We start from the raw sequence: 20880 nt of genomic DNA, 5'->3' as shown, positions 1-20880 counted from the left end.
TCTAGCTAACGACTGGAATACTTGAGCTACAAATCTGTTCTGTTCCTAAGTTCATCTGAACTTTAGATACTATTAAAGGGGTGACAGTGTGTAAAGGGGCGTAACTTGCGTTTTTCTTGCACGTTTTTTTCACGCGATATCGCTGCTTTTTTTCACGCGATTGTCAATGGGGCTTTCTAATGTTAAAAACGCATCACAAGTAGGTGCTCTGCAATTTTTGTGCGTTTTTAACACTAGAAAGTCCCATTGACAATCGTGTGAAAAAACGCGCAAGAAAAACGCAAGTGTACAGGAGCCCATAAGGTCTCTCTTCCCCACATAAAGAGACCAGTACTATTAATGATTCCCTACAAGGTCCTGTAAGGCTTAATTCAGTTTTTTGGATGGAAAAATAACACTGCAGACTGCGCTATTCTCCCATCCAAAAAACAGAGACTTGACAGAAGGGAAGCAAACTGAAGGGGTTTCAGCAGGAAGGAGAAGAAGTCCTTCCTTTATATTTCCCATTCTGTAGAATAAAAAAACACAGCAGAACTGAGAAATAAACACCACTAAGAAAAGCTATGTACATAAAAAAAAGATCAAAATGGAAAAAATGGAAAATGGAAAAAATGTTAGTGTGGCCTATGATACTGATGACCCCTCCTTCGTGAATATACGGTACTGTGCTTGGTAAACAATGAAGGTGGTGGGGTGCTCACTACAGTCACTACGGACCCTTCATGGTGGGGATGCTGGTAGATGATATCGGTGATTATCCACTATTAGCTTCACCTACTCTGCTCTGCTTCCACTATGACTGGTCAGCTCACCTTAGTGAATGAGATCCACTTCTGTAGTCTTGTTTGCCAAACTTCTGAGTGACATATCCCCTTCGTTTTACAAGGTCCATCCATGTAGGGTAATCCGCATCCAGACACTTGTAGTTATTCCAGGATTCTGTCAGGTGAGGGAATAAACCGCTCCACATAGCTAGAATGAAGAGCAATCAATGACTGAGATTCAGAAATAAGAGTAATGCTGAGATTATTCTATTTGGCTGCAATAAAATGCAAAGCAGGCAAGTAGATGATTCCGGTGATGGCTCACTTACTGAATTTGGGGCAGAAATTTTTATAAAATTAGCGTCAGTCTGGATTTTACATGCTTAGGAGTGGCAGGCTCCCCCACTTTCTTGTTGCTGATTGACAGCTTCCTCCCTTTACTCGGCTTAGGAAGAACGAGGACTATCATTGGATGGTTGGTTGGTTGGTTAAGCCAACCGCTTATGAATATCAAGGATAGCTGATTTTAGAAAAACTACTGCAGTGAGTCAATTAATTGAGCCATCGCTTGAATCAAGGCCTCTGTCACTAGTTTTTGCAACATAAACCTGGTAATCGGTTCTTTACAGGTTGGACATAAAAATGTGACTCTTTTACATTTCTCATGTAGTAAAAATTGACTGTTTGGCACCTTTCACATGTGATGGAATAGGCCACACAACACACTGCAAGCTATGATAAACTGCGCACCAAAATCTGCAGGCTAACTGTGGATTTTGATGCAGAGTTGAAAATGGCTTAAAACCTGCTTGCAATTCTGCATACAAATCTTCAGTTGGACCTGTGGATTTGGGCTGTGTCCTGCAGCATAATTCCCTTGTGTCCCTTTAACTTTGTAATTGTAAGTATAAAGTGCTTTGGGCCCACCCATAAAAATGTGTCTGAGTATGACTTTTAGGATGTTTGTTTCGGGCCATGTGCCAAAAGCTAAAATATATTGGTATATGTAATTTGAGGGTGTGTGTGGGTGGATTTAAATATCCTTTTCTCCTTGACTAATTTGGTCTATTTTGGCTCCCTTTTTGCACCTTAATTTAGTTTTTTTTCCTTCTAATTACATGGCAGTCCATGTCTTACATGGATCACTCAGTTCCACCAGGAGAGGAGTTGCTCTTACAGAGCAGCTCTCTGTTCTGTATCATTGAGGAGGGCCTAGAGCAAGGGATCCCCTTCTATCGTGTTAATATGCCTCAATAGGACATATGGACAAGGCTGTCTTCATGAGACAACTTCCTTAGTAAGGGTGGTTTCATATCTGTGCTCAGGGTTCTGCTTTCCTGCTTTGTTCGGGGAGCAGCAAAGGGGAATCACCGTGGTCGAATGGCTCCGTCTTCGGATGGAACATGACGCCAACTAATGGGCCACATTGACTACAATGCGGACGGTCACTTTCCACCCAGCTTCCTGGCTCTTAGCTGGAAGAAAAGACGCTGCAGGAAGTGTTTTTTCTTCTGGTATTTTGTGCCGGATCTGTGATGGAACCTCCGACATGTTAATTACTAAATATCTCTCTTGAAAAATCATCACAGAAGGGGAAATCAAGAATTAAAAACAATCACAGAAAAATGGCCGTTACTTACTGACTGAGGAGTGCATATAGACGCATCCTCCTCTCACCATGCAGGTAGCCGACTACCAAATGGAGGAGCAAATCACATCTGTGCAGGACACCGATAAGACAGCCACTCACACTACCTCCTGATAATGAGGGGGGTGGATGCTTGGTGTAAACTCCCACACATAGTGGATACAGGGTGCCAGACCATTCTGATATATGTAGTTCACCATGCAGACCAGCAACCTATTAATGACGCCATGATAATTCGGCGGGTTGCCCTGCATATCCATCAGTGAACCACATTGGTACTGCCACCCTGGGCTCCTCCTGGAGTCTTAATGCCACACTGAAAAATCAGTACTAAAATCCCCAATCAAATCCACACATAATTTTCTTGTGGATGTAGCCGCAGGGTTTCACATGTTACATTGAAATGTAATTCGCAGAGACTTTTTCACAACAAATAGAGCATGCTGCTGATTTGGAAGCATTTGCTGACTTGCAACATGGTTTGAATTTGCAGCTGAATTTTCCCACTGATGGTCAATGTGGTTTGTTAAAACCAGGGGCGTAACTAAAGGCTCAGGGGCCCTGATGCAAAACGTGAGCTGGGGCCTCCCCTCTATCTGTATCTGTATCTATACCCATACCTAAACCATGCTGCACAGAGACATAACTTGAAGCTTCTGGGCCCCAATGCAAAACCTGTAACAGGGCCCCCAACTATAATGCTTTATTCATAGTACTGGGCTCCCTATATGGAGACGAGAGGCCTTATGGGCCCCCTAAGGCTCCTGGGCCCAGGTGCAACCACATCCCCTGCACCCTCTATAGTTACGCCCCTGGTTAAAACCCTATTCACTAACATTGTACTGTATTTAGTGGGGGAATTTTCATGCAGAAAAATCCTAGAACTTGTATATGGTGTGTGAAACCAACTTTAGACACTCTGACACATTCCTGCATTGTGGTTTTCTGTTCACTGTTTCCTTTATTCTACACTTCTGTGGTCAGTCAGCTGTCTGGCTTTACATTTTATTCACTAAATAAAAAACAACTTTGAAACAAGGTTAACTCATGGGGCAACTTTGTCAATGCGTTTACAGCAGTTTTCTGGCATAAATGTCCTTGCACCACTTCAGATGACTCATTTATCAAATTTTTCTAATATTTAAACTTTTCTACTTAAATAGGTTTTCCAGGGAGAATACTAAGAACACTACTGATGACCTGTCCTCAGGATAGGTCATCAAAAGTTAATCAGCTGGTGTCCATCGCTCGGGACCCCAGCCGATCAGCTAAGCGGGTATATGCTGTCAGCGCCGCAAATACAGAGGCAGTGGAAGTCTCCGCGCTGACCTCTGAGTAGTGACCGGCGCTTGTAACTGCAGGCATAGCTTGTGTTGATTTCAATGAGAGTTGTGCCTGCAGTACAAGCGCTGGTCATTACACAGAGGTCAGCCCAGAGACTTCCGCTGCTTCCGCTCCGACCTCTGTGTATTTGCGGCGCTGACAGCATGCGCCCGCTCAGCTGGACAGTTGGGTCCTGATCGACGGATCCCAACCGATCAACTATTGATGACCTATCCAGAGAAAAGGTCATCAGTAGTGTTCTTCCTGAAAACCCCCCTTTTTTACACAAGAGCATTTAAAATCCCACAGCTTTTGCTCTACATCACTCATAAAGAGTTGACTAAAATACCATTCTGCATTGTAAAGCTTTGCACAAGCTGCTGATATGTAAAGCAGAACTCCTTTCATACAATCTCAATAAAGTGGTCTGTATTTACTGTAATAGTAAATATCATGATATAATAGTACCCTCGGATGTTGTTTATTCAATGGCTTACCTGCACGGGAAGGGCAGCAAATTGGGGAGTTTGTATAAGCATTCAGGAACACAGCTCCATGCTGCTTCAGAAAGTTTAAGTTAGGAAGATCCACCAGATAATTTCCTGGAGCAGTTGTGAGTCGGCCATCCTGCAATGAGACAAGTAATGTAGAGTTTTTAGTCATTTATCTGCTTAGGTAACTAGATGTATAATAGATGTAGAAATGGAGAGGAGCTGCTACCGGTAAAAAAATACGTTCTTTATTGATAAGAAAGCATACAGCTCACTGGTCCGCGCTGAATGCGTTTTGACTACAATAGCCTTTGTCAATAGCCCATACCCTTTTTTTGCATATAATTTTTTGCGTGTAATCATAAATGTGTAATTTTAAATGTTTTCCCTACTTCTGCTGGGTTTTGTACATTTTCTCTAAATGCTACCTCAGTGGAGGGGGCTTTTCCTGGTGGGATGTAAGAGCTTTAAAACATTTGTACCGTACTCTAAAAGCTCATTTACATGCAAATATTTCAAACGATTGAAAGATTGAAAGTTTTAGGGATCATTTTGGATAAAGTGTTAATGGACACTAATGTCTATTAACACGTTATCATCTTCATTCGCATGTAAAAGGGCCTTTGGGAGCTGTTTGCAGAGCCCAGCATGTGGGCTGGGCTATGCACCCAGCTGCATTGTTCTCGCATGGGCTTCCGGCAGAGTACAATGTAATTCCCCATATCCTGTTGAAAACACAGCATGCGGTCTCTTGAGAGATGCTTTATTTCTCTGCAGCTGAATGATGGATTTAAGGCCTCGTTCACACGGGCTACAAAGGGGCGTCCACCTCCAGATACTGCAGCAAATACCTTCCATAGCATGCCAAGGAAAAGCCTTTTTTCCTCTACACAAGCCGAAACCAATTATGATTTTCCGCTCGCAGAGGAAAAAAACGCAGCATGTTCTATTTTAGCTCGGATTCCGCATGGACATCTTTCAATGAACTCAATGGTAGCCGTCCGATCAGCGGCCCTTCTGCAATGACATTGCGGAAAAGGCATGGGTACCCGCATCATTGCCTGGCAACAGAACGGGAAAAGCAGGGATTTAAAAAAAAACAAAAAAAAAACTGTACTGCGCATGTCCAACGGCTCACTGTGCAGACCATCTGCAGTATAGAAAAGAAGAAGAAAAGACAGTAACAGGCGGATGTCGGCTGGGCACAGGGTCGGCTTCCGCATGTGGAATCTGACCCAGCTGTGTGCAGCCGGCCTTAATGTCATCCGACACAATGACTATCGCTCCTCTGCTTTCACACAAGAGCCATATGTGTTCAGTGAACGGAGGCAGAGACCACCCGGAGATCTTTTCTTGCCGCCCGGCTTTATTCACTGCAAAAAGATGAACGACTGCGTATTTAGCCCAGGCTCACATGAATGTTTGCCAGTGGTCTGCGCACATATCTCTTGCGCACAAGCAGCATGTACACAATGACATGCATACTTGCTGCGTGCCCCCTATCCCCATACACTATTTTGGCATATACCGGTGTGTGTGTGTGTGTAATATGCGCCAAAATAGAGGATGCCACAATTTTTGTGCATGTATTTCGCGTGCATTGTGTGAGCGGCACAATTAAAAGTCTATGGGAGATTCGTACTGTGTATTACACACGCAAAAACTGAGCGCGTAATATTCAGTAGCACACGCTCATGTGAGACCAGCCATATACTGAGTGAGAAGTCGCTCACTGGTACAGTTGCCTGTAATTGCTTGTTTGTGCAATTATTCAGGTGACTATTGGCCCTATAGTACCCTTACACAGGACAGATTTCTTTACAGGGAACCTTGTTTCAATAGTTTTTATGTGCTGAATAAAGAGAATTCACTATCCAAAGTAATATTGTAATAATAGCATACGGCATTTACACTGCAATGCATCATGGAGACCATCAAGGATGGTTAGTGAGTAAATCAAGATGTAAAGACAAAATATACCTGGACTAAAATAAAGTGGAAAGCAGCAGTATACATTCAATACAATAACCTAGTTAACCAGTAGTCAAAGGGACACTAATATCAGAGCCCATTGTTGGTTTGTCAACATCATAATTGGAAGATCTCTAAAATACTGAATGAACAAAAGTAACACTAAAGAAACAAGAATAGCAGGGAAGACGAGGTAGTAATGGGGGGAGGAGAACTTGAGAGGGGAAGAAGCAAATACAAGGAGATAAGTGGTTATCCTGGGTGGGCTGATAAGACCAAGAGGAAGGATGCTGTACGTAGTTAATATATTCGACCAGGTCAAGGTGAAAGGAAGACAGACATGGGTGAGCACTATCAATCCAAGGTTGCAAAGCTTGAAAGAATTTCATGCATTTGTATAATAGATATGGATCCAATGGGCCAGACTGGTTTCGATTTGGGCAAAATCCTGAGGCGACACCTGAGGTACCCTAATTCTCACATTTTAAACCCACCAATACATGTGAGCTTTGCTGCAGTGTCCCCAACCTGTTACTCAGGAAGTGGTCCCAGTACTTTGAGAGCTGTAGCTACTTTAGGATTAGGCACAGTAGGTACCTGAGGGTATGAACAGGAGCGAAGTCAGACAGTTCATTTTGGTGCAGGCAGCAAATTTTAGTATAAGGAACAAGCCAGAGGTGGGGTGACCGAGAACAGATTCTGAGCGGTAAATCAGGCCAGAGGTCAGGGCAGGCAGTAGATGGAAGTGAAGTCACAGTTACAAGCTAGCATTAGGAACGGAGACAGGAACAGTCAGGATAGCCAATGTCAAGAAACTAAGGAATCAGAATAAATCTTGAAAACACCTTGCACAGTTAAAAAGGAGTTCAATAGAGAGGTGCCCTCCATAGGGGCAGGATGCCTGATATATCCAGGAAACACTGGGGACAGGCAGGGGACACATTTGAGAATTGCATGCTGGCCCTTTAAGAGTGTGGTTGAGTTCATGCATGAGCAACATCACCAGAAACCATGGACATTTGTTTAAGGTATTGGTGGCATGGATGGTGCAGAGCAATCATTATGCCTGCTATCCTCCTATTGGCACCTGCCTCTCCTAAGTTAAATGTCTAATTACAAATTCAAAATCTTATCTGTATATTTAGAAACTACTTTAGCTGGGGATGGTAGTAGACTGATATCACTAATGTCTGCATAGTGAAGCATACACATTGTCAGCGTTGGACTGAAGTTCCTTGGGCCCATCAGAGGAAATTATTCTGAAGGTTCACCCTCTGTGTATACAGCACATTTGCATGTCCACTTTTTTGTAATTTTGTTATTATGTAGGACTTACCATCAGAGGCGTAACTTGAAGCTACTGGGCCCCAGTGCAAAATCTGGAACTGGGCCCCCAACTAGAAAGCTTCATTGATGGTATTGGTTTGCAATAGGGGGTAGAGAGATTTCATGGGCCCCCCAGGGCCCTGTTTCATTAGGGGTCCAATATTATGTAGAAGCATGGGCCCACTGGAGGATCCTTTGGTACTCTGATGGACTAGTCCGATACTGCACACTGTTGTGCTATGGTATAGACGTAGTAAATACCCACAAGTACTTCCGTACTCAGTAAAGAGTAGAGTTAATTTCTGAACTGCAAGTTCAAATTTTTTCCACTGATGTTTTCCAAGTTATTCTAAGAGTCTGATGATTGCGGTTTGGAACAGATATAATTATGGAATGGAGTACTAGAACATTAACTCCTTAGCTACATTTAAGAATGCTTATGTATTTCTTAGGTCGGTCTCACAAGAGTGGATTTGAATTGCGGATTTCGCGATCGCCGGACGTTGAAAGGCATTGACTTTCGCCAGGTTGCTCACACTTGCAGGTAGGAATTGTGGATTCCACGAGTGGAAGAAAAATCTCCTTATGCTCTATTTTACCATGGATTTCGTGCGTATGAGCTCCATTGATCTCTATGAATGTGTTTGATCCGCAGTGCATAAGCAATTAAAATTGCGTATGGGCGCGGATTCGTACGCAAGCTGCTAGGAGGCCAGATAACAAATCGTATAAAAAAAGCAGGAATTTGTAGGCAGACAATGCAGGACGGAGTCTGGGGAGCAGCACACCCATCTAGACTGTTGTCTGCAACCTCCTTTTTCTCTTCTGGGCTCTTCATCCGCAAGAAAAGCGTTTGTTTTTTTAAGTGGTTTCTACTACTTTCAAAAATAGTTGTAAAAAAAGTAACCAAGCCAGGAGAGCAGTGTCCCATTCTGAAGGCTCTCAGAATATCTCTCACTATGACAGCACAAGGGAGTGTCGCCCTGGCGGTTACCTGAACGATAGAAGGGTGTTACCAGGGGGTTGGCTACTTTCTGATGTCACTCCCTGCTTGCGTTTGTTTTTCTGTGTGGATGATATACTGTCATACGCAGTACATGCGGAAAACCGAATGCATATGCGACCAAACGTAATTCACTTCTTCGATTATTTGCAGGTCTTCCACTGCAGATATCCGCACACAGAATCTGTGTCAGTTCGGCCTAACTTGTTGCCATTTCATATTTGTCACTCATTTGCATGTAATCCCGGCAGACACTTGAGGCTAAATACAGGTATTCCCAGCGCTGACAATGTCATTGTCACCTCTCTGCAGTGACAGTAAAGATTCCATCATTATTTATAATCAGAACATTGCATTGATATCCAGACTTTGGTGGTCCAATTACAAATTACTTAGTAGTGTGAAGTTATATAATAGCAGAACAGGTACAGAAAATCTCACAGTCCTTTACTGAGGCCTGGAGAACTGTGCACCACACCACAAATCCTCCAGAGGGTCAGACTGCACCCAAGATGGCTGCTGGCCCTTACCAAACCTTTTTGCTACTATAGGTCTAAGGGAGAATACCCTTACCACAGCATGCCCCATCAAGGTGGGGTCGGTAATTATTCTTTAAAAGCAATGTTAAAATGATGAAAAATAATAAATGATGCAGCTGTATTTTTTTCTTAAATTTAGTTTTTTTCTCCCCACTTTAAAAAAAAATCATAACTTCTTTACTTTTCTGTTGACATAAGCATCTGAGCGCTTGTTTACTTGTGGGACAAGTTCTGTTTTTTTAATGGCAACTTTTAATGGAACGTATAATGCACTGAAAAACTTTTAAGGCCCCTTGTCCACGGACGTGTATTCGCCGGCGGTAAACCGCCGGTGAATCATGCTGACCGAAGCTTTCCATAGCGTTGCTATGGAAAGCGCTGGTCCTGTGTCCACAAGCAGAGAATCAATGTGATTCTCCGCATGTGGCGGGCAATTCGCAGCATGCTGCGAATTGCCCCGCTTCTCCACGGTCAGCCTATCTATCAGATTAGGCTGACCGGCGGAGATTCGTGTGCGGCTCCTGCTTCTGGGCAGCGGCTCCCACGGCGGAGATCTGCCACGGGACTTCGCAACGTCCGTGGACAGGGGGCCTAAGAGTTTCTAAGTGGGATGAAATGAAAAAAAAACTTAATTTCACCAACTTTTTTTAGTGGGGGTGTCTTGTTTTTATGGCGTACTCCATGCAGCAAAAATTACCTGTTAACTTTATTCTATTGATCAGTACAGTTACGGAGATACCAAATTTATATACTTTTTTTCTTTTGTTGTACCACTTTAAAGAAAAAACATTTTTTTTAATTTGCTGTCTGTCGCCATCTTCTGAGCACCATAACGGTTTTATTTTTCTATTGATGGGGTTGTTTGAGTGCTTGTTTCCTGCGGAACAACTTGTAGTTTCTATTGACACCATCTTGGGACACGTATACATTTTTATTAGATTTTTCTAACATTTTTACTTGAACACAGGGTGATAGCAAACGGGCCTACTTATTGATATGATGCTATATAAATACAAAGGAGTTGAAAACACCACAATATGTATGACCACCTGCCAGGGGCGTCGCTAAAGGCTCATATCTTGGGGCCCCCAACTTCTCTTAAAACATTTAACGCAGAGGCGTAACTTGAAGCTCCTGGGCCCCAATGCAAAGCCTGTAACAGGGCCCCCAACTATAATGCTTTATTCATAGTACTGGGCTCCCTATATGGAGAAGCGAGGCCTTATGAGCCCCCTAAGGCTCCTGCGCCTGGGTGCAACCACATCCCCTATAGGTACACCAGAGCCACTTGCTATGTTTGCCTTGAATTGTCCCTTTTGCTGTATTTTGTTTTTAGTGGTGGTGTAGGAAGTAGTATGGGCTTGCAAACTTGTGTATTTTGGCCAAAATATAAATTAATACCTTGTATTTATTGTTACTTTTGCAGTAAGTAGTCTGGCTTGAAAATGCTGATGAAGCCCTGGGTGTCTCCATTATTGTGGTCCACTTGTAAAGTGTAGGACAGCCGCTGGATCGAATAGTAGCGTCACTATTAGGCTATAACTCAGACCTAAAGTTTTACTTATATCTATAATTCAGCTCAGCTCCTCCTGCTCTATAACATGATGCCTGCTGGTTGGACAGTATGTTCTTTATTTTTTTTTTGCATCCGTTTTTATTGATAATTGCCAATATACGACAGACATGTAATACATGAAAGCAATACAAAACAACTCGGTCAGATGAAAAGGGACTACTAGTTCAACATGTGAGGTCGAAGCCGAGTAGTCCTGCTAATAAGCTTAACAGTGAACTTGTTAAACATGGTTGGGGTGACTCACAGACAAGACGTACAGGTTGGGGGGGGGGAGAAGAGAGGGGGGAGGGGGATAGCTAATGGATTCATACAGTAAGCAAAATCCTATAAGTTAGTGCTTCTGATCAGTGCGTAAGTAACGCCAGTCTGGGGTGCTCGGTCTCCGCCTCGTCCCATCTCCAAGCACAGACTGGGCGTAACTGCCTCGTCCATCTCTCCCGGACAAGACAATGATAGGACTGCAGCTTAAAGCGCAATCTACGCCAAGGGCCCCATAGTTCCAGGAATTTGTCATGGTTACCTTTGGACCAGCTAGAGAGTTCCTCCAAGTTGCAGGACAAATCCATTCTATCTCTCGATTGAGATTTTGAGGGAGGTCGTTTTTGCATCCATAAAGAGGGGATAAGCGCCTTTGCTGCGTCAATTGCCTGTGCCAATAGTTTCTGCTTTAAAGGGTGAAAGCACCCAGATGGTCTCCATAGAAAGATAATCTCCGGGGTCAGTGTAAAATTACGTGCTAGCTTCCTAAGATTTCTCTCCACTTCGTGCCAGAAGGGCATCAAGATCTGGCATTCCCACCAAATGTGTAAGTAAGAGCCTGTGCCCGTCCCACATCTCCAGCATTTATCGCATGTAGTTAGTTTGTGGTCAGAGAGCCACTGAGGTGTCTTGTACCATCTAACAAGTAGTTTGTAATGGGCCTCCTGTGAGAGAATGCATTGGGACAGGCCATAGGACAACTTCAAGATTAATTGGATGTCAGAGGCAGATAAAGTGATATGTAGTTCCTTCTTCCAAGAGGAGAAGAATGTGGGCTTCGAAGCTAGAGAGGGTGAAATAAAGTGCTTCCGAAGGAAAGCTATTTTCCTGTTGTTAGGTCTGTTCTCATCCACTGTTTTCTCAAAAGCAGTGAGAGGTCTTGTGGAAGGATGTGTCTTAAGAAAGTCCCCAATTATTCCTCTTACGTGTGCTAAATGTAAGAATGACATAGGCTGGTCGGGCATAAGGGAACGCACAGTTTCACTCGGGCCCAGGTGGGCCGTAGCCTGTAACTCCCTAATGAGTCTGTTCTTGAATTTAGCCCAAATCTTACTGAGGCATGGGTCTGAAGGGGTCCCTATAAGGCTAGGCAGCACGCGTAGGGGAACGATCGGGGAGGGCGTTGGAGCCAACGTCTCCCTTTGTAGATCCCAAGTCTCGCACGGCCCCCGCTGGAGGGGGTTGAATTTCTTATTTCTGTAGAGATTTTTCCTAGGGAACCACAGATCCTCCGCCAGGGAAGCTCCGTAGGTCTCACCGACTAAGTGCTGCAGTAGTGGGTCTCTTGTAGGAGTGGTCAACTCCAGCCAGTAGCTGAGGTGAGATGCTAAGTAGAAATCCTGGATGCAAGGCAGGCCAACCCCTCCTTCTTCTCTTCTCCGTATCATAAGGCTATACGCTAACCTTGGTCTTTTCAATCTCCATATGAAATTAGTGAATAATGAGCGATGGGTAAGGAAGAAAATGGGGGGGAAGATAGATCGGAAGGGTTCGGATCTGGTACAGCATTATTGGGAAGATATAGGATTTTAGTATGTTTTTCCTTCCGAACCACGAGATATATGGGTGGTCGTAGCTCTGTAAGAGGGTCTTTATTTTAGTAATAAGCGGAGGAAAATTGAAGAGATACAAATCCCCAGTTTTCTTTGTGAGTTTTATCCCAAGGAAGTCAAATGCAGAATTGGACTACGAGAATGGAGAACCCGTCATCAAGTTTTTACAGCGTATAGTAGGGATAGAGACATTTAACACCGTCGATTTGTTAAAATTAATTTTAAAATTAGACAGGGTCCCAAACTGTTCCAAGCTGCGGGTGAGCTTGGGAAGGCCCTTCTCTAGATTGGTAATAAGGAATATGATGTCATCCGCAAATGCTGCTGTCGACAGTTCATGACTCCCTACTGAGAGGCCTCGTATCTCCTGGTCCAACCTAATACACTGGAGCAGGGGTTCCAAGGTTAGAATAAAGAGGGTGGGGGAGAGAGGACAGCCCTGGTGCGTGCCATTCTTTATATCGAATGGCGGCGATAGGGTATTATTGATTTTCAGTCTGGCGTAGGGTTCGGAATATAATGAAAAGATAGCTGTGACAAAGGCAGGAGGAAAGTTGAAGTGTAAGAGAACAGAGTTCATGTATAGCCAATCAACCCTGTCGAAAGCCTTTTCAGCATCTGTGCTTACTAAGGCCAGGGGTAGTCCTTTCGATTGGGCATGGTGCATTCAAACTAACAGATTCCATTTAAACGTTATCTGATCCTTCTTAAAATGTTACCTTTTTTTACAAGTTCTCTATTTTACTACAAAGCAGCAGAAAGTGAAGTGTGAGACATTTCTTCATGGTCGGGGGCAATGAACCTAAGCAAAAACAGTTAGTGGAGCAGTAAAGATGTAAATGAATGTTTCTAATGTAATAATAACAGATACTTACAAAGGCATCACTCATCACCATAACCACATTGCATCTGACGCTGCTGTTTCGGATTGGAGGTATGGGATTCACGTGGACAGCTGGCAGGAAAACCAGAGAGGAAAGGAAAGCAACAACTCTCCAGGGCGCTGAAGACATCTCCACCTACAGATGCATTCCAGCAGGGAGGAAAGTAACGGTTCTCTTGGAAGTCACGGAAACTTAAGCAGAACACAGCTCCAAAGGTTGTTTATGCTTCAACACGTACGTGGCTAGAAGGGAAATGTTTTAAAAGTTCCTACTTCCTGCCATGTGAGCTGTACAGTCAGAATTACTCAACTGTCTTCTTAAAGAGTTCTAGCAAGATGAACACACACTGTTATGTTAACATTCATTTTGACTTAATTAATAGTAGAGTGTACATGGCCTAAATCGGCACTCCATACATTATAATAATAAAAAAAGGTTTGATATCTACAAGATTACTTGTTTTCTCTAAGAACAATCACACGTCTAGTAATAATACACGCTTAAATCTCATCGCATCTGGATGACCTCCATCATCTGCAGACTCTTTGACATCTGTCACATGAGCTTACTGTGAACCTGCTGGCATCTGTATAGAGAAAAGGGCGCCTATAGTGGACTTGCCAATTCTGGTGAATGCCAATTGAGGCAGTGAGCACCGGTCCAGCTGTCGAGGTTGAGGGTGCTACAACAGGTTCAGGATGGCACAGCAGCTGACAGATGGAGACACGGGCTAGATTTATTTTTTGTACAAAAATTACTGTACTAAACTGGAAGCAATAGTTAACTGGTTATGCTTCATAGGGGAGCACCATACTTGAATGTTGCGTAAAACTTTAACTGGAAGTCACACTACAGTATGCGTCACACTCAGTCCGGCAAGGCACTTCAATCTCTGTCCCAATTTATATCTGTCTGTCTTTATTCGTAGTCTGCATACTCTATTTCAGGAGGTCCACGGCACACACTAAGATCATGCCTTCAATGCTCCATAAGTGCCAAAATACATCAGAATCCGCAGCACAAAATAGAGTACATCCCAGAGGTGGAGCTCAGTTCCCCTTGTCCAATGGAGACATCACGGTGTCTTCCAGAGGAGCTGTGCCAAGCTTTCTCTGACGTTCTGGATGCGGCTGATGATGGGAACCCCATGCTGTGTAGTGACTATGTGAAGGACATTGACTCCTACCTCAGAAGTATAGAGACGAGGACTAGATGCTACATCTGTTTTATGTTTACATAGCATTTACTATGTGCTAGCCCTTACTTGTGTATGTGTGTCTGTATCATATATATATATATAAGTATACACATACACAGGGGGTGGCAAGGCACTTTACCAAGGCAATATGTGCAATAGAGAAGTTAAAAGATGAAACTAACAAAGTATGTAATGCTGAAAAAAGACATATATCCATCCAGTTCAGCCTATTACTCCCCAGTGTTGATCCAGAGGAAGGCAAAAAAAACCCCAATGAGGTAGAAGCCAATTATTAATGATTATTACATGTAATATTGTATCGCTCAAGAAACGCACCCTACCACTCTTGAACTCTTTAATCCATAGTTTCACTGCTCTTACAAGATAGAACCCCCTTCTATGTTGGTGTAGAAACCTTCTTTCCTCTAGACGTAGAGCGCGCCCCCTTGTTACAATCCCAGTCCTGAGTACAAATAGATGATAGATGATCTCTGTATTGTCCCCTGATATATTGATACATAGTTATTAGGGCACCACTCAGCCGTCTCTTTTCTAAATGAAATAATCCCAATTTTGATAACCTCTCTGTGTATTTATTGTAGTCCACCCATTCCATTTATTACTTTACTTATCTTGCCCAACTTTGTACCCGCTCAAGCTCTGATATGTCCTTCTTAAGTACCGGTTCCATGTGTTGTCTGACCTGTGATATGTAAAGAGGAAAAACAATGTTCTCATCATTGTCGCGGCTTGTCAATCGCGATGGCATTGTGGCATGGTGGCCACGATACAGGGTCTGACCCGTCACACTGTTACTATGCAGGATAAGGGTTAATGCACATTTTGCTGAGATTGCAGGCTGCTATCAGTTTACTGTATACCTTAGAGAGAGTTTGGGATGTGGTTCTCTGACTGCTCTACCTATCAGCAGGAGTGGAGAGCTTTATATTCCTACCATACTCTCTTCCCCTTGTTGTTGATTCCAGTTCACTAGCGGAGAGGTTGGTGTTGGTGAGATCCTCTAGCTTGGGTGATAGCTTCCATTACAGTTAAGTGCTGCTTTATCCTTTCTGTTGTTTTTGGTTACCTTTGTTGTTTGCGTTGCGGTGTCAGTCCATCTCTCCAAGGGTTCCTATAGGGATAGTCAGGGCCCAGAGGAAAACAGCGGGGCTGTCCTTATCAGGACAATAACTCTGCTTGCAGGCTGGGACTCCTCACTTCCCTGTTTGGTAGGGGCATGTTCAATTGTCCCAGTCTATAAGGTTAAGGGCATCACTAAGCTGATCGAACTGGGCCTTCTTAAAGTTTAGCATTTTCGTAGCTCCCCTATAAAACTCTCTCTTGAAGGACAAGTTGAAATGTATTATATTATGGTCACTATTTCCCAGGTGCCTCCCAAGGCCATCAACAGGAGATTGACAGGGGTCTATCTCCCGCAACTCATTTCTGCAGGAATCTGACAGCTCTGTTCCCACTGCAGTAGCCAGGTGTTACGACTAGTGGGTGTGAACCCACTGTGCCAACTAACCGGTTTCATTTTGGGATAAACCTAAGGGCGTTGACCTGCCAGTACCTTGGTATTGACCTTTTAACCCCTGTACAGGGATCTGAACTTTTTCTGCGAGGAACTGAGCAAGCCGCTATCTCCTGGAGTAGTCCCGGTGTAGTCGGCAGCTGACCCACGGGAGTCGGCGACACTGGTGCAACGCACCACGTGACAGGCCAAAGCGTACAGTCTGGATATGGTACGCTAGCAGCATATAAGCATGATCGGGTCACAGGTCCGAGGATCGGGGCAGGCAGAGTTCAAGCAAGTCCAGGTAACAATTCCAAGGGTCAAGGCGGCCAAAATTTAAGCAAAATCCAAATAACAGGTCCAAGGTTTGGTGCACGGCAATCAGGAACAAAATAGTTATGCTGGGAGCAGGAACAAACAAACACCAACACTCAGGCAAAGAAGGAGGATCCCCAGCTCAGCTAAATAGGCAGGTTATAGCTGATTACCCTGCAGCTGGGCTGAGAGCACTGAGAAGGATTAACTCCTGCAGTGCTTGCGGAAAGTAGACAGCAGTTCATTTATACAGAGGGAGCAGGACGACACCTGCGTCTGCCAGGAATAACAAGAGGGCGGCAGGCGCGAGTAGCCAGCCTAACACCAGGTCTATTACAGGCAAAGTTACCATTGTAGTGAATAAATGTAATACCAAACCTAGCCACTGCAGTGAGAATGGAGCTGTCTGCTTCCAGCAGAAATCAGGTCAGTGCAAAAGTGCATTGGCCTGGCAAACAACTGATTGGCAGGGGTCACAGGAGGTGGACTTCCACTCATCTGCTATTCATGGCCTATCCTGAGTATAGGCCATCAGTAGTTTACAACTTGGCAACCCTTTAAAAACTCCCTTCTTTCTGATTCAGGCCCCTCTCACATATCCGTTATTTTCTGTGATTACTGCAGCGTTCTGAGCACTGAGGTAATCATGTGCTGGACGTGTTGGAAAGTGCTGCAATTTTCAATTGCTGTCTGCTGTTTTCTGTGTTTAGCGCACCTCATCAATGCTCATACCATGTGTGAGAGCGGCCTTAGTCAAAGGTATTTACTTTATGAGTGCTAATCCAAACAAAGCATTAAGTAAACCCCACTTCTTTCCTTTGACGCCATTTAATGCCTCATTAGCAAGTGCTTCTCCCTGTGATAGGAGACAGAACAGCTGTGAATTCCATGACAGATGCCATCTGCTTAGATTCCTGCCAGGTAACGAACGTGCACCGTAAGAGAAGTGCTGGATATTGTACATCTGCTGGATGAGTAACAGGTAGTAGGAAGGCTTAAAAAAAGTGTACGTTTTTCAATCGAAAAGATTGCAATTTCACAAACATTATGATAGTAGCTATAATACGAGGGTGAGTCAAAAATTATCCGCACTCTGGCTGTAGAATGTATTTTAATCAAATTGCAGAAAAGAGAAGTATATTATTTTTCTAATCTCCTTGCTTTTCAATATACTTTGTCCATCTGTCAACAAGCTTCTGCATTCCCTCGTTAAAATATGTTTTAGACTGAGCTGCGAGCCATGAATGCACAGTTGTCTTCACCTCTTCATCAGACAGGAACCTTCCTCATTTTAGGACTTCTTTCAGGGGACCAAACAGGTGATAGTCCGATGCAGCAAGATCAGGACTATAGAAAGGATGCTTAAACACCTCAAAATCAAGTTTTTGGACAGTCAACAGTATGAGCTGCAGTATGTGTGTGGTATTGGATTGCAAATAAAGGAGATTGAACAATACCTCTTCAGCGCCACCTATTGGATGGCAGCATTCCTGCAAATCAATGTCCAACCCTTTATATAGGTCTTAACAAAGATTGGGAATTGAAATCCAAGGCAGAATCCATACACAGACAGCTGTTTCGGGGTGTTTTCCCCTCATCAGTGAGCAGTAGGATCCTGCCTTGGCTAGTGAGAGGCCTATGTGCACTGGGATTGTCATGCAATAACAGAACACTTGAACTTCTCTACCTAATCATAAAAACTTCCTTGTGACAAAATATTTTCTCCATACTCTGCACAAAGTCTTCAATAAATATCGGCACCAGACACTCTCAGAACACAATAAACTAATACTTGCACGCTGCATTTCTTTAGTGCAAATCACAGGTGGAGCAGCCATTTTTTTCTTCCGCAGCTTTCACAAATTAACTGATGTAACATGTTAAAACCTGCACAACGGTGACTGGGGGAGACAACGACCTACAACGGAAAGCGCTGATGAGACACTGCGGCCAACAGAAGTTTTAGTATAACTGGAATGAAGATCATTTTTGGTTTGTTATTTTAGAAGCTTTCCTACAGCTCTCATCATTTCTTATATTCTTGAACAACCCCTTTAACGCCCCCAAACCAGGGGAGCAACGATCGTAGCCACGGGGAGTGTGACTGGGCTTGGAAGGGAAGGGGCGCCTGCACTGCTGCAATGTATAACTTCCTCCAGCTGGCAACAAGCAGGTCTATTTCCCTATCATCCCACCTCAATTGATGACCAAATCACCAGCGCCACCAGGATACCAGGAATCAACTACTCCGATACACAGAGAAGGAAGGAAAAGATTGTGTACCTCTAGTAGTGAGCTACAATTCACAGCTAGAGGAACTAAGGAAAACTGCATCATACCCTGCACAAGGATGACCATCTGAAAACCATATTCCCGGACCCTCCGCTTCTGTGTTACAGGCAATCTCCACATTTGAGGAACTTTATAATCAGGAGTGCATTGCCCTCTGACACACAAAAAGGAACTTATCCCGATAATGTAAGGAGCTGTAAGAACTGCTCACATGTCTGGACCACGGACAGGATACGGATCCCCAACACACAGCAGGACTATAAGATCCCGGGGACATTCACATGTTCCACGTCCGATGTTGTGTACCTGATCATGTGCAGTAAATGTCCTGTTGGGGGCCATTTATTTTGGAAAAACAGGACAGAAACTTAAAGCGAGGATGAGATCCCATCGCCACACGATTAAACAGAGAAGGATAGAATTACCTGTGGCTGAGCACTTATCTAGTCAAGGACCGACATAGACCACTTGCAAGTTACCATATTTAAAGGCAATTCCACATTCCCGCGAAGGTTTCTGGCATAGTACATTTGTTAGTCATTATCCCCTTCGGCGGCAGGTTTAGGTAGTCTTCAGCACATTTCAACACAGATTTTTAGGAGATTTTTCGGGCGTGCCACGAAAGGGGTTAAAAGGTATCATATCTACAAGATTACTTAGTTTATCTTGCTGGGAACAATCACATATTTCCTCACTCACATACACAGAGACATGTACTTGTATAATGCAACTTTAATTTCCTGTGGGCCGAGCTTGTATGACCGCCAGATGTGCTGTTTCTTCTGTAAGCCCATTGATGCACCGTGATGCAATCACCTGGTGGTGAAATGTTTCTATTACCACATTGGTTTTACTGCAAATTACACTGTGGCCGTAGACTAATGGCTAATGTCCACGGGCGTTTTTCACTGCATATTACGTGTACGTTGCAAGCACACGTGATACACTGTGAATGGAGGCAATGAAAGTCAATGGACTTTCATTCTTCCATATACATCAGCGTGTGGACACAGCGTATCCTTACACACATGCTCTATTTCTCTGCATATCATACGCAGCCCGTCTATGAGCTCCGTATGAAACGCTGTCCCTACACAGGCATTACGAAAGGGCAGCGTTTTAATACGCTTCCGTGTTCTAAACAGAACTGGGAATTAAAAAAAAAAAAAGAAAAATCGCACTGCGCATGTCCGTAATGTCAGATTCCCGAACATGCGCAGTGCATACTCAGCCCATATGCGGTCTCTGCTGGTAGAGTATATGTGCTGTGTATGTGTAAAACTCCACGGGAGACTTGTGGCATTTTACGCATACGACCGTGGACATAAGCCCTAAGGAAGAAACTCTTATGGAATTATATGGATATCTATAGATTTTTTTCATGCAAAATCTTTGATTGGTGAGACTCCAACCAATCACCAAGGAGGGGAAGAATTGTCAAACTGAGTGATGTGCCCCGTGATTGGACTTCCCAAAAAGAGATCAGTATTCAAAATCCAATAGGTATCTTCATCATTCAATTGTCTCAAGACTTCTCTTTTATAAGCCACATAGTCCAGGACAACAATCCCAGCAGGTTTAATCACCATCGTCTTATCATCTTGTAATGATTTAAGAGCCTCTCTTTCAATTTTAGTCAGATTCTGTGAACCTGTTGGAAATCTCTTTAAAGGGGTTGTCCCGCGAAACAAAGTTGGGGTATACACTTCTGTATGGCCACATTAATGCACTTTGTAATGTACATTGTGCATTAATTATGAGCCATACAGAAGTTAGTCACTTACCTGTTCCGTTGCTAGCGTCCCTGTCTCCATGGTGCCGTCTAATCTTCAGCGTCTAATCGCCCGATTAGACGCGCTTGCGCAGTCCGGTCTTCTCCTTTGCTGAATGGGGCCGCTCATGCTGGAGAGCACTCCTCGTAGCTCCGCCCCGTCACGTGTGCCGATTCCAGCCAATCAGGAGGCTGGAATCGGCAATGGACCGCACAGAAGACCTGCGGTCCACCGAGGGTGAAGATCCCGGCGGCCATCTTCACAAGGTAAGTAAGAAGTCACCGGAGCGCGGGGATTCGGGTAAGTACTATCCGTTTTTTTTTTTCAACACATGCATCGGGTTTGTCTCGCGCCGAACGGGGGGGCTATTGAAAAAAAAAAAAAAACGTTTCGGCGCGGGACAACCCCTTTAAGTTAGCCTAAAATGCCTCAATTTCTTTCCTCACCAATA

At 43.9% G+C, this 20880-nt stretch overlaps 1 protein-coding gene across 1 annotated transcript in view; it reads right to left on the bottom strand.

Annotated features, from left to right (window-relative positions):
- ARSK (arylsulfatase family member K) overlaps nucleotides 1-13568 on the bottom strand; it is a 34941-nt gene extending 21373 nt beyond the window's left edge. Inside the window, exons 1-3 of the mRNA XM_066603005.1 lie at nucleotides 13328-13568; nucleotides 4233-4362; nucleotides 813-972 (exon numbers count right to left, since the gene is read on the bottom strand). Coding sequence (XP_066459102.1) covers nucleotides 813-972; nucleotides 4233-4362; nucleotides 13328-13465 — 428 coding nt within the window. The 5' untranslated portion in view covers nucleotides 13466-13568. The remainder of the gene's footprint in view (nucleotides 1-812; nucleotides 973-4232; nucleotides 4363-13327) is intronic.
- Nucleotides 13569-20880: the final 7312 nt, after the last annotated feature.

Source organism: Eleutherodactylus coqui, chromosome 5, assembly GCF_035609145.1.
Source record: "Eleutherodactylus coqui strain aEleCoq1 chromosome 5, aEleCoq1.hap1, whole genome shotgun sequence".
In the NCBI taxonomy this organism is placed as follows: Eukaryota; Metazoa; Chordata; class Amphibia; order Anura; family Eleutherodactylidae; genus Eleutherodactylus; species Eleutherodactylus coqui.
Note: the sequence above shows the minus strand (reverse complement) of the source record. Positions and strands in the feature narration are given on the sequence as shown.